This window comes from Chaetomium fimeti, assembly GCF_033439085.1.
Source record: "Chaetomium fimeti strain CBS 168.71 chromosome Unknown B0H64scaffold_6, whole genome shotgun sequence".
Classification (NCBI taxonomy): Eukaryota; Fungi; Ascomycota; class Sordariomycetes; order Sordariales; family Chaetomiaceae; genus Chaetomium; species Chaetomium fimeti.
The window spans coordinates 1132159-1145712 of NW_026944334.1; the positions used below are offsets into that span (position 1 = coordinate 1132159).

Below are 13554 nucleotides of genomic sequence, written 5' to 3' on the forward strand. Positions count from 1 at the left end.
GGTTCAACTACCTTTATTACCTTCGTCCAAGCCCGATCCATGCTCCTCAATGGGGTCCCTACACAGTAGTCGGCTTCACTCTTCGGACGCCGTCATTCTTTGCTGGACGACTGACGGCTCAAACCATCTCCCAGCACAGCCTATCGCCGGTTCCAGAACCCCGCGCCTCGGCTACATGCCGTGTGGCTGCCATAAAGCATTGCTGCCCTGTGGTCTGCACTGTTTCTATCCGAAACAATCAGGCGCTGCTGCTCTCCATGCGAATCTCTGTTCCATGGACCATGACTCTGGAATGCACGGCAAGTCAGGCGCTGTGTCACCGGCGAGAGCAAGCAAGACCTGGGGCGCCAATGATGTCTGTGAGATCCCTGGCGGGAAGGTTTGGAGGCAACCCTCGTATAGTCCTCCATGTACGACGCGGAAGTATGTATGCGTCGATGATGAGAAGGGCGGCGCTGCCTCTCCTTGCTGAAGCTAATGAGTTCCCATTACTGGCGTCATGGCACGGCAAGAAGGACACATTCGGTTTTCCGTTTCACGACACCTCCCGAGTCTCTGTTGTTGGCGACCCGAGATCTCGTGGATGTGTACCGTGCCACGACGGACGTCCATGAACGCGAGACACTGCGGCCACCGTTGGTCGGAGAATTACCTTGTTGATAACCGAAAGCGCCGCAGGCGTGGCCGCCCGTCACTCATTGCGCTCCGGCCGAGGATTCGGCGTCGAGATTTCGGGGTCCAACCCCTCCTCACCCCGCCATTGGCCAGCTGTCATCACATCACCCCCCCAAGAGCATCACACGCGTTAGAAAGTGCTGGATAGAGTAAGTGGACAAACTGTATGAAGCGGACCGCAAGACCCTGGAACGCCTCTTGCTTCGGGCTCCAATTGTGCCTTTCCTCCTGCCCGGCTAGCGGCGTCGGCTGGATGTTGCCCAACCGCCCCTGCCGGCCGTAATCCGATGTTGCCTTGACCCGAGACTAACGCGGGGAGCGCAACCTCCGAGGTGGTGCAGCTTTCTCTCATCTTGGTGGGACAGTAGTGGTCAGTGGCGCTTCTCGATTCCTAACTTGCTGCCGCAACTCGTGCTACAGCGGTTCGGGTTACACCCCTCGGATACCGCGTCTGACAAACATCGAGTGTGACCGTCTTTGGGCGGCGCCAATCAATGCAATCTGGCGCCGGCACACCTCACGCTGCCGAACATTGATAGCGGCACCGTGGCCTGACGAGGAGGCTTGATCTAGCGAAACCGCTGCATCCACGCCCGAGTCCAGGTGGTGTGGGTTGGTGCGCGAGGTTAAACAAGCGGAATTATCCACCGCTTTCTTTCCGCTCCCGTCTCTTAGCTCGGTGGCCGTCAGTTACTTGTAGTTAGGTTGTTAACCCCTTGCGGCATTGGGAGCAAGCCCGCTCTCCCAAGTTCGGGGCTTTTCACCAGCACTCAACAACGCTTTACTTGCTGAGGAACACGACGGGAGGCACCGAGCTCATCACCTGTCGTTTCCAGTATGGCGGGGCTGTCGGCTGACCTGTTTGGGAACGTCCAGGGTGATAGGAGGGGTTCGATTGTCGTGTTGACCCCTGCCGATGATCGGTCGCGACTCGTGGGCCAGACGGACGCCCCCATCACAGAGCTGGGCTTGGCAGGTATTCGGAGTCGGCGAAGGGGGCCAGGCAAGCGCGGGAGGAGCTGCCCTGGGGGGGAAAAGTTACGATGAAACGGGGTCCCGCGGGCTGCTATAATTGTTGCTTATTGTCCGAAGCCTCTTGTCGTCAATGCCGAGGCCTTCAACCCCCCGTCGGTCAGTTGACCCCCAAACGAAAAGCAAAAGAGAAAGTGGCAACCTCGCAAGCTGCTCCAGCAAGGTACCAAAGCAACCCACCGAGCCCTACCCCGGCGCGCCCGAACAAGCGCCATTCCTCTTTCATCACCAAGTTTGACAACTCCGCCGAGCTTCCCCCACGACCCAATGGGACGTCGGTGATGCTGTGTGGCCCTGTGGTGATTTGATGATCATGATGGCAGAATGACACCTTGACTCGGCCCTCACAGCGAAGTCACGAGCAGTTTCACCAGATCAATGACACCTTGATTCACACAATGGCTCATCTCGCAAGGTAGGGATAGCTTATTCGCTTCTCATTCAAGTCTAGGTAGGCGGGCACGAACAGCAACGGTATCAATCCAATACCACAACTTCCCGACCCAACCCCGTCCCCAATCCCTCCGTTTAAGGAGTACTGTCAGTGGTATCCAAAACCCAATCAAAAAACCCCAAGTCCTCCTGTATGGTATAACACCAGCACCGCAAAGGCATCCGGGGATTATCCCAATCCCGTAAAAGCAAAAACAAACCAGGGTTTTCCATCCCCGACGGTATCAAGCCAATTGACAGAAAACCACACACACAAAACAAAAAAGCAAAAGATGCAAACGTGTTGTTGGAAAATGTGCCCGGAAAGTCAAAAACGCCAATGGTGTCGCTCCGCGCGCCTGATAACCCCGCCGCTCATTAAATCCCAATAAAAGTAAAAAGCCAACAACCGGTCGCGCGAAGAATGTGAGGGTGATGTGACATGGTGGTACAGAGCTGGCCGAGGCGGCTTCGGGGAGCCTGAAGAGGGTCGCGGTAATCGCGGGGGTGGTTGCCCAACTAGCAGCAGGAGCAGCAAGCTGTCGAGTCGGACGAGGCGATCATGGACTAGGGTTGGGGAGAGTGTTTCCCCCCAGGTCTCGATGAATCGCAGGTGTTGTTTGGAGGTGTTGTGGATGCGACGCGAGGTGGCAGGGCGGTGATTGGATTGGCAGTGAGCCCCGTCAGTGCCGGCTCCGTGTTATGGGATTCGCCGCCATTGATCAGGACCCAAGTCCCCCCCGCCCAATGCTTCGGTCGAAACGGCCTTGGGTTGTTGTGTTGGCTCTCGCCGAGTCGCTCTGGTCGCCGTATCATGCCCTCGTCCCGCTCTGTGTTCCGTGTCGCTCGTTGCGCCCGCCCCCGTCACGCCATCCAGCGGACAGCATGCCTGCCCTCCTTCTGGTCTCCAATGCGGAATTGGAGCTCTAGTAGGTCGGCTGCTTGGGGCGCTTGATGAGGTTCTCCCATGGCGGGTACTCCTTCGGCTTGCACTCGCCTGCGGTGGGATGTCAGTATTTGGTTCTCGGGCAATGGGTTCGGAACGTAGCAACGTACCACATAGCTCCTCGGCCCGGTACTCGAAATGTGTGACGTTGGGCTGACACCTCTTGTGGGTGATGGTGTAGTCGCGGCACCACTTCGAGGCGATCCACCGGAAGTGGCCGCACGAGTACTCTCTTTGGGTATAGTCGCACATGGCTGCTTGTGGTTGTGGAAGAAGGATATGTCGGGGTGTAATCGAACGACTTCGGATCGGTCGTTCTAGAGGACTGATGATGCTTGGGTAGGGACTTGAGACCAAGGTGGGCTGTGATGGCCTGGTATGATCTGCACTGGCGGATAGAGTTGTTGATGTGAACTGGTGCGGTGGTGATCTGGATGTCTAATCGTCAAGGTGGGTGGAGATGATGAGCAGGCCAAAGAAGAGGAGGAGCCGGTGGAGGGTGGGAAGCGAGGTTTATTTAAGTCGCGGCATCGTAGGAGGTTTAGACGCTGGGCCAAGAACAGGTGGAGGAAGCTGTCGCTGGACAGACGAGCAACGACCAGGAACCCATGTTTGGACTTCATGCAACCTCCTGGTGGGAGTTGTGGACTGCGGTAGGGGTCGGGAAATATCCCTGTGAGTACCCAGCACGAGGTACCGACAGGGGATAGGGTGGGGGTGGGTGTCAACCGGGCCGAGGGGTGGGAGGTAGCGAGCAAGGATTGTGGAAGATGGAAGGAAGCGTTCCAGACATTGGTGTCTCTGCGTCTGCGTCTGCGGTGTGTCTATTGGGACGGATGGTTGCCTCTGCGGTTAGCCCTCCAGTCGCATCCCATTTAATTCATCAAAGCGCATCTCGTACCCAGAGCAAAGCAGTGCCGTGAGTGCCCAAGGACACGAGAACAGACTGAATCGTCGAGTAGGTACTCGGCCGTTTGGGCCTCAATTTTGTCTCAGCACCCGTTCGAACCAGGCACCGTCCGAACTGCCCGTCGTGTCTCACTCACATTTTGCTGCTGCTCCTGTCACCAAATCCCCCCAAGAGGGCTTGGAGCTAAACGGGAGAAGCCATTGGATTGCGTCGCGTGAGCTTTCTGGGGAGAGGGTTATTCATGGTTGAAACCAGCCAAAACGGGCAGATGGCTGCTTGTCTCGACTCCTGTGAATCTAGAAAAGGCATAGCGCTTTGCCAGTACCGGAACAGCGCACGTCAACCAGAAAAAGTAGAAAGCAGAAGCAGAAGCGAAGGAAGTGCCGTGGTCGAGGCTTGCATTTGCCGTCTCGCCAGACAAGACATGCATGACAACCAGGCTCGCAGGACATGCTCCATACATCCATCCAGTACATCCACAGTACATTACAGGACTCGATGAAAGCCATTGGTGCCGGCGAGAAAGCCACCAACAAAACCGCGGTGGCAGGGAAAACGGAGCAGCAAACGGTGGTGGGGCCCTGCGGTTTGGGGCTGAAGTACCCACGACTGCTCAGGGTGGTACCCTCCCGCCGCCGTCCAGTTCTTGGGCTCCTTGATGTCGAGGGCCCAGCCCAAGGACGGGGTAACTCACTCTACACAGTACAACTCTCCACTGCACAGAGTAATGTTGATTTGATGTTGGCTCGCTCGGGTCGCCGTGTTCCGTGCTCTCTCTCTCTCGCGATGGTCCAGGTCCCTGAGCCCACTGTTTCTCATTCTTCCACTCGGCGGTGCCTGAACGTTCTCCAAGGATTCCCCTCATCACCCCAGGTACTCGGGCGCGGTCGCACCAGCGCGTGGAATCCAGGTGTCGAGCTGGAAATAAGCCTGCCAGGATCGTCCAGACGGCGATGTGGGAGTCTGGGCGCACCGGGGCACCGGGGGAAGCACGTGTCGATTGCCTGTGGCCACGAACACTGGGGGCAACTCCTTGAGCTCAATTCCAAACGCGGTTGGCCAAGGAGCCTGCTCCGTCGGTCCTTCGGCGCGCTCGGTCGAGAGACCAAACCACCTCGAGGGGTGGTTTCCCAGGCAAGTGCGCATCGTACCTGAGGGGAGAGGCGGCACGATCACCAAAGAGGCGAGATTCCGGGCTGCAAGACCGTTGATGCCACCCCTCAGACCCGCACCGGTGAACCAAGTGTTACATTGCCCATCCTGCGCTTGATGTGCCTCCACATGCAGCGAGACCGCTGCTGCACATCCCGAAGTGGGTTGCAGTGGGCATGCACCTGGTTTTCTTGGGTCCCCTGTCGTCCCATGTCAACCCAATTTCTTCTGTTGGCTTCTGCCATCAGTCCATGACTCGACTCGATAGGGAATCCAGCTCGAGTCGGTCGTGTCGGGGCACACAAGCTTTGTCCGCCCAGCGACCTGATCTGCCGTCGCTCGCCAAGTCGGCCATTCGAGACAGCACATGGACCGCTCGTTTCACCGGACCGTTCGGCGTTCGAGCCCTTTGGAAATGCCACTGCCACTGCCACCGTGCTCCGTGCTGAAGGGGGTGAATGCGCTTTGATGCCTGATGCCGAGAGATTCCCCACGACGAAAGAAAATTCTTTCTCCTACCGGGCCGAGTCCACGACCCTCTCTCACACAAAAAAGGCGCAAATCCCACATATCCCAGCGATAAAATGCGGCTTGACGCGGAGCAGAGACTGCGGCATCCATCTCTTACCGGAGAAGCGAGTCTCGATGTGGGGTCGCCGAACGGGTCGGCAAGGCAAGTGTGGGCTTGGTGGGACGCCAGATCTGGCCGCTGTTCCCTTTTGGGGAGCTTCGAACACGTGGAAATTTGCCCCCATCAGTGCCTTCCAAGCATTTACCCGGCACACCAAATCAGGAGATTGCAGTTTCCACTTTCGAAGCAGCGCCGAAGCTTCCAAAAGTGGCACAAGTCCGCGCCCACAACGCTGGGGGGAGGGGGTTCGATTCACGTCTTGCAATTGGATTTCTTGTGATGGCCATTGGCTTTTTTTCCTCAGGGCAATGCGCGGGCAAGGACACTAGCAGTGACTAGCAGTTAGAGTTCTGCCCTTCGGCCCTTTGCCCCTCTTCTTTCGAGATAAAAATGTTTCAGGATAGAAGCAAGATCCGCTTCTCCGCAGAGGCTCGAAGAGGCACCACCAGAAGAACTTCCAGGTTGCCACCGAGGCACCTCTTCTCAAACAATAACACCTCGGCGATTTCGTCTAGGTACCAATGGCGAACATTCCCCCGATTACACACGACAAACCCAGACACTTTAGATCGAATGTTTCAAAGGTTCAGCTCGTTCCCATCCCAGACACACAGCCCGCTTTACACCAGTCAGGTGCCGAGGGCGCAATAACGGAATACATACAATGGACTTCCAGGTTGTTGTGTCCTTCTGCTTCGCGCCGTCGAGGCATTTGGTGGCTCACGCGTGGCTTGTGAGAAACACGCCTCGACCCTTAAAGATCGTCCAAGAGCTTCCTCCTCTGGTTCCAAAGTCCATCGGCCCGCAGCCGCCCTTGAGACAATTCGGATAACTCAGACCCAAGCGGGTGCAATGCCCCGCGTGGCTAGCGGCAGGGGCACAACGCCGTCTTGGACGGAGCTTGACAACTCAGCCAACCCGGCACGCCCGGGTCTCAACTCCCCCGATCCGACCGGCAATCGCGAGACGGCATTTGCTGACCATGCCCGTTGCCGTCCCGCAACTCAGGGTAGTGAGTTACTCAGCTGCTCGTCACCAAGCCAGGTATTACCGTCACCCAGAAAGAAGCATGTCGACGGCCGCGCGAGGATGCCCATTTGCCAGCGTCCGGAATCAGTTCCGTGCTCACTCGGCTCCGAAATGAACCCTCCCCTTCCGGTCACGCCACTCAGACGGCGAAAGGAAGCATCCATGCTGTCGGTACCCTCTAGCTCCCGGCAAGATCAAAGAAGACTGCGTCCGATGGTGCGGTTATTGGTCGAACATCACGCAGTCCCTCCGGTAATGGCAAAGTTGCCAAGATACTGGCTTGAGGGCTGGGGGATCAGCGGGGCCCACGACACCTGTTCCGTCCTGGCGGGACCGCCACTGCGGAAGGCGAACTTCAGGAGACGACTGCACGGCATGGTTAGTGCTTTTTTGGCAAACCCGGGGTTTACGGCAAGAATGATGTCCCCGTTGGTGGTAGGATCGATGAAGTTGAGGGGGAGTCTCATGCAGTGGGGAACGCCCCATGGTTGTTTCGGGGCTGACCGCCGCAGGCGCCAACTGAACGGGTGGCCAATCGCGGCGGACCCAGCTGAAAGTCCCCCAGACGCCGCTCTGGTGGTGGGCTGGCGCGGCACGCAGCCCCGACATCACTGTCATCCCCCTTCACCAGAACCACGCGGGGATGCAAATGAGTCCTGGGATTTTGAAAACGCCTTCCCATTTTCCCCTGTTCCCTCTTTCTCCTTTGTGTTTCTTGCATAGGGAACGTATTCAGCTGCTTGCATGAGAACCAATCCCAAACCGTTCCTCTCCCCCAGGAACGGCCGCGTGGGTGACCAGCAAAAGAAAAGAGAAACCGGCCACGCCTGGACATGCCTCTGCATAGATCCGGAGTTACCGCCGCGCAAGGACGAGCCGTCGATCGTCGCATCACGCATGCGCGCCAGGGCAGCATCCGACGCAAAAGCAATCAAGCAGCACGCGGCATGGGACGAGCATTCCGACAGCATGTCTTGGTGAGTGAAGGCGGAATCATCGAGGGGGTCCCCCAACATACGGCGTTTTCATCCTTGGAGAAGCGAGATCGTCCCTTTGTCTCGCAGAAACGGTCACAACATTGAAGCCATCCGTGCCATCCCATTCCCCCAGATGGAAATGGAAACCGGGGTCGCCACCGGAGGTAGCCGGCCAATGACGACCCTATTTTACCCCCTGCCGGAGCCAGCTCCGTCGCGTTCCCCGCCGAGAAACACAGGGGTTCATGTCCCAAGCCATGATCCACCACAACCTCCAACCTCCAGAACGCAGGAGAAATCCAAATCGCAGGGCATTGGCGACATTGGACGACGAGGCCGCAAACTGTTCGATTTTCACCATTTCCCTCAACTCTTTTCGGCTCATTTCAACATCGATCACACGCATATTGACGGAAAAGCCCGCGTTCTCAGGACTTCATTCCCAATTCTAGCCATTTTACCCTTTCTGAATGGACGTGCATCGGAGCATGCTGCTGAACTTGTCGCCCGTTTGGGAATTTGGCCAGGCCGAGCGCGGGCAAAATGTTTCTCTCTCACAATGCGAGAGCCAATGGTTTGGCCGTGTCAGGGGCTCAGCACGTGAGGATCTGCAATGAGGGATTGCCATGAAGGCCAAGGGCGTCTGGCCAAGTCGGTATTCCACCTGGACATGCGCTTTAGGAAGGTCGGAGAATATTCTGGCGAGAAGTGAGGCGAGACAATGTCGATGCCTATTCTTCGCACTCGACCGTTGGCTTGTTCGCTACCCGAGCTGTGGGTTGGCGAGGCGCGAGGTGAGATTTTCTTTTCCTCGTCCCGTCCACGCGAAGGATCCGCAAATTCGCCGGCCCGCCGATAGTCGACTGTCGAGTTCGGCAATGCCAATGCCGGTCTTGCGGCGGGTGGGCGGCAGGCAGAGGCACTTCGGTCACACTTCCAGAGGCTCGCAAACCCAACTCCACATAGGTCCGACGGAGATTGGATCCAGCGAGCAGTCCGAAGCAATATCGATCAAATCCACCGACTGTTACTCGCAAGCACCAAGGAAGCCCAACCTTCTCACTCCCCTCTGCGGCAAAGCCGATGATGCGTGTGGTCGCGCTTGAGTTACGGAGCGGCGCATTCAGTGTTGGCCGCGGAGTTTATCGCCAACCTCTTGAACATCGTAGCCAGCTTGCGCGTCAATCAGCGGGTTCGCACAGCCAAAATCGACAACAACGCTACCGCAAAAGGTTTCTGGGCACGAGGATCTTGTTTCAAAACCCTCCCGATACGACGGTCGCGGTCCCGCCACGCTGGTTCGCCTCCAGCCGCCTGCGGCTCCGCGTCGCTTCCTCTTGTTGCAGACCTCGCATTCCAGACGAGCCCCCCATCGGGTTGGGCCCTGTCTTTCAACGGCTGCCTTTTGCTACACTAATAAACAACCACTCAGCAAGCACACAACGTTCCATGGCCCCGGGATGCGAGGTCGGTGTTGCCACGGTTGTGGAGCCTCCACCCCGGAGTCTGGGACTCGATGCTCCCGTGGGTTGCCTTCTGTCTCTGTTTCCCCTGGAGTGAGGACCAGATGACTTGATCCTGTGAACTGCCCCTTGTCAAACCGTCCGTCACTTTGCGGCGAGGGGTTCAACCCCAGCGAGAGATCACCATAGTTGGTCTCGCCCAGACAGCATCATCGTGATCATTGTAAACGTGACGATGTCTGTGCCAGGCATGGCAGCCGTCTCCCCGCGCCAGCACCTCGAACCGGTAGTTCCATGGTGTCGGCCTTGATCGGCCCTGGGGTTAACGTGGTATCCCCGCTTTATCCGGCGGCAGGTCAAGGCCGGCTAAATCTCATCCCCGACGGTTGCGCGCTGTTTCGTTGGGCCGCTTCCTCTGCACGAAACGGCCGCGGTCGCAAAGTCCCATTCCAAATAACCAGTATCGCTCCGGCCTGAACCAAGATGGGAAAGAGGATGTGTGCCCAAAAGGCCAGAATTCTCCGAATTCCTGCCGCCCCCCTTGTCGGCGACAGAAGCCCGGTCGCTGGGCTTCACCGGTTTCAGCGCGCATCGATCCTTCCCCTAGCGGCGGTACGCCAGGGGGAGAAGGTCGCATCTCGAGCTCACCGGTGACCAGTAGTCTCGGTCGCTTAGGCATCCCGGTGCGCGGCCACGACCCTATCATGATAGATCCCGAGTGCACATGTTCCAAGTCGCTGTTGACATCATGTTCGTCCAGTCAAACCCTTGTTGGTGGTCGGTCATTTTTGACATCATGGTAAAAGTCCGAGGTTTGATGGGGAAACGATGGTGAGGTCCCAGAAAGACTTGGAAAGACTTGGCGTGGGGAGATAGCAGTTGAGGGAGGGGAAAGAAAAGGCAAAGAAGACAGGGCAAAAATGAGCTACAGTGAGGCACAAAAGAAAGTAGGAATACCGCACGACAGCCGGCAACCAGCCAACAGGACGACAACAATCAACCAGCCGGGTGGCGGAACCGCTCCGAGTATTGGCTGCAGATGTTGGAGCAGGGCAATTCTTCCGCAGCGGTCCGATGGCAGGCGAATACAGCGGTAACACCACACGGCCACCGGCTGACCGGACGACCAGGCCGTTACCAGTTATCGTCGAGGATGAGGCTACTCCGGACCCTCGCCCCGCCGGAACCGTCGACGCTGCGGACTTCGGACGCCTGATGCCTCGCTAACGCCTTGGACAGAGTCGCTCAGCCCGCGGAACGACTCTTTAACGCCGGAACAACTGCAGTCGAGAGGTTTGGATATACCTAGTTAACCTATAGATGGAAAATCTCTATGATCGGATAATTTAACCCGGATATAGAGACCTAGAGTGACGAGGCCTGTATCGACTAGGGGGGTTATACTGTTTATAAAGACGTTAAGTTGTTTATTAACGCTATCTCAAATTATTACGATATCCTAGTAAAGACCGAGATCATCAGATAAGACCTTAAAACCCTGTTATACGGTTCAGTACAACAATAGTATATCGCCCAGCTCTAGGAAGAAGACCGAGACTGGCTGAAGCAGTCTGTCGATAATTGGAAGTTCGCCCTCCGACGTTACTTCGGCCTGCCCCCCTCGCAGGCAGAGAAACTCCTCCTTACATATACCTTTTCCGATACGGATATCAGACAAGGGAAGACAATGAGGAAATACGTCAATTGATGCGCTTTCTTCTCGGCTTGGACGACATGATCGTCAATGGGACCGAAGAAGATCAACCACAGACAAACACCTAATTGATACCTGCGTGCTAGATGTGAACTAACATACATCAGTGAGAAGTTCAAAGATCCTTGAAGCTTTTCTGATGTCTTGCTAGGAATCTGTTATCTATAACGGAAAAAGCGTTGTGTTTGCCAGTCCCGGAGACCCTACACCACTAGAGATGGTCGGAAACAGGGCTGTAGGGAGTAAGAGTGAAATACTAAGAGGACCAAGGTGCTGGTCAGCAACACCTTCACAAGGACATTCAGCCCCAATGCCCAATCACTCGGCTCCAACGCTCGACTATCAATACATAAGCTGTCAGCCTTAGATAGGTAATTGTATTTGACGAGTCATGAAGCACCACAATACCACCAGCTCTCTTCAAGCGGAGGAAAGATGTATGTACCTTGATAGTTAATAACAGACCGGGATCGAAACAGTGCGAGGTGATGGCGCACTCCTTCTCTTGGAATGGTGAATAATACTTTTGTTAATAGTGTGGTTCATACTGAGCACAAATAGGGGTCTGGAGAGTTAAGGCACCCTTCCGCGGCCTGTGATTCCGCATAATTAGCGGATGGTCAATATGTTAAAGGACCGTGACGAGACGACAGGTTTCACTGTCTGCTAATCCACATCGACACCTCAATAAAAGCTCGAGGGAGGGAATACAAGCGTTGAAGATAGAGATCAGGTGAGGTCCTCATTGCCCTCTTAGGATGGGATGATGATGTACGCGCTATTGGGCGGCGTCTCCTCTCGTGAAGAATGGGGACAGGTGTAACGGGTTGACCACGTTATAGCCGCCTTTTGATTTTAGATGCTAAAGAGCAGGGCTTGGGTATCCGAGTAGATCAAGGTAAAGGAAAAGAGGAAAAGAAAAAGAGGAAAATGAAAAGAAGAAAAGGAAAAGAAGAAAAGGAAAAGAAGAAAAGGAAAAGAGGAAAAGAAAAAGAGGAAAAGAAAAGAGGAAAAAGGACGGAATATATTGTGGTGAATGGAAAACTGAGAGATGAGTTGAACACGCCCTGATTTCGTACATTTCTACCAGCGTCTCTCCCCAGCCCCCTGAAGTCAAACCCACACCATCCGGTACGAATTTACCACGCCGAGCGGGGCGATGTCCTGGGTCGGCGTACCTATCTAGGTAAACTACCAACTACCTACCCAGGTACGTAGAATGGCAGAAGATGGTGGGGTGGTGGAGTTGGGATGATGCTAGCTGTCAGGGCGCCAGGATCAGGTGGGTAACGGAGCGGAGGGTGGGCCATTGGTAGCGGGATTGTTGAGCATGGGGCGGGTACTAATACAGGTAGTGAGAGGGGGGATCACGAGGAGATGGGGAAGGGTTTGGAAGTCGGAGGGAGCATGGTGGCTGCGACCTGCTGTTGGAACTCCAACCTGCTTTCTCTGTCGAGCTTGGGGTTCTCAAGGTGAGCAGCATGTAATATTGCGTTCCGGTTCAGCTTCGGGTGCCTCGCCCCCCGCCCCTACTTGGATGTGTCGAGACGGCGGTTAGCAATAGCGAGGTGTCTATTGTCCCATGGAAATAGTGGAATGCGGATCTTGTCACGACTCATGGGTAGGTAAGGTATCTTTGACGTGCCGCACTCCCGAAATCCTCTAGCGTCCACATCCGTTACCGAATCTCACATATTGCCCTGCAGGACCTTATCGGCATCTTCGACTACTACCGTCTCGACCGGAACGAAGCCCCTGGAACCGGCATAATTACCTGTAGGTAGATATCTTGGACGCAAGCGTGAGGACGAGATGATCTGCAATACGTCAAGACGGGCCAGTCGTGATTGGCCTTGCCCAAGTGATACAGGGCGCCACCACGGTTTGAGAATGTTTGTGTGCTTCTGGAAAGTTGCCTGATATGGACAGTCACAGATGATGTAGTCGAATCAGTGGAGTCTGCGAGAGGGAGAGTGAACGGCGGACCAGACGAACCTGAGAGGCCAGAGAGCTGCCTCAGAGCTGCCTAGGTCTGCCTAATGACTGTCCCCTTTACTACCACCTTAGTGTCCTCATCCCGATCACAAATCACCAACAGTTGCACCTGCATGGTCACGCTCTGGTTGGTTCTGGTACTTGGCGTTTAACGGGCCAATCCAATCCAGGGGCGGCTTGTGTCCGTCAAGGTCGGCCGCCAACACCACATGCACCGAATGACTGTTCACAGCTAGTTACAGCCCGGATGATATTCATTTTGTGCATCTTGCTGCACGAGCCGGAGACTTATTGAAAACAATGCTAATAATGGAGGGAGCTGATCCGATTGTTTTCTGTCTCGCAAAGTGAAGTACACAGCCACGTCTGCGGCCGAAACTGGCCCGGCGGCCCCCGGGACCCGGGCTTAGACGGTTCGGGTCTCCAACACCAAAAAAAAAGCGGCGATTCTGCACACTCTTGAGGGTGGCACCGCCGTGGCTTGGATAGACCCGGACACAGCCCGAGTCAAGCGATTTTGGGATGCAAGGAAGCCAACAGGGTCCACAGTGTCTCGGGTGCTCTTCAAGACCCCGGCCAGAATGTAGAGACATGGACA

At 55.9% G+C, this 13554-nt stretch overlaps 4 protein-coding genes across 4 annotated transcripts; 2 read left to right on the forward strand and 2 right to left on the reverse strand.

Annotated features, from left to right (window-relative positions):
• Positions 1-3065: 3065 nt before the first annotated feature.
• B0H64DRAFT_444479 (uncharacterized protein) lies at positions 3066-3337 on the reverse strand (the record flags this gene model as incomplete). Its single annotated transcript, XM_062806786.1, has 2 exons — positions 3066-3136; positions 3196-3337. 2 exons carry the CDS (start codon positions 3335-3337, stop codon positions 3066-3068), a joined length of 213 nt encoding a protein of 70 aa, XP_062656712.1.
• On the reverse strand, positions 3209-4289 carry B0H64DRAFT_207658 (uncharacterized protein). The gene is made up of 3 exons (XM_062799368.1): positions 4132-4289; positions 3987-4065; positions 3209-3909 (listed from the first exon to the last, which is right to left on the reverse strand). Coding segments are annotated over exons 1-3 (588 nt in total). The 5' UTR covers positions 4134-4289; the 3' UTR covers positions 3209-3402.
• Positions 4290-6369: 2080 nt separating this feature from the next.
• B0H64DRAFT_207742 (uncharacterized protein) lies at positions 6370-7749 on the forward strand. The gene has a single exon (XM_062799369.1). It carries the CDS (start codon positions 6631-6633, stop codon positions 7528-7530), a length of 900 nt encoding a protein of 299 aa, XP_062656714.1. The 5' UTR covers positions 6370-6630; the 3' UTR covers positions 7531-7749.
• A 551-nt stretch (positions 7750-8300) lies between these two features.
• On the forward strand, positions 8301-9482 carry B0H64DRAFT_207744 (uncharacterized protein). The gene is made up of 2 exons (XM_062799370.1): positions 8301-8578; positions 8751-9482. The coding sequence occupies exons 1-2, from the start codon at positions 8411-8413 to the stop codon at positions 9342-9344; spliced, it is 762 nt and encodes a 253-aa protein (XP_062656715.1). The 5' UTR covers positions 8301-8410; the 3' UTR covers positions 9345-9482.
• The last annotated feature ends 4072 nt before the right edge of the window (positions 9483-13554 follow it).

What these genes read in the sequence shown, in the direction of transcription:
- B0H64DRAFT_207658 (XM_062799368.1), bottom strand. An exon ending in ACGGCACTGCTTTGCTCTGG is followed by an intron (nt 3,910 to 3,986) that starts GTACGAGATGCG and finishes CCGTCCCAATAG; the next exon opens with ACACACCGCAGACGCAGACG.
- B0H64DRAFT_207742 (XM_062799369.1), top strand. Translation starts at nt 6,631, where the DNA reads ATGCCCCGCGTGGCTAGCGGCAGGGGCACAACGCCGTCTTGGACGGAG.
- B0H64DRAFT_207744 (XM_062799370.1), top strand. Translation starts at nt 8,411, where the DNA reads ATGAAGGCCAAGGGCGTCTGGCCAAGTCGGTATTCCACCTGGACATGC. An exon ending in GTGGGTTGGCGAGGCGCGAG is followed by an intron (nt 8,579 to 8,750) that starts GTGAGATTTTCT and finishes AACTCCACATAG; the next exon opens with GTCCGACGGAGATTGGATCC.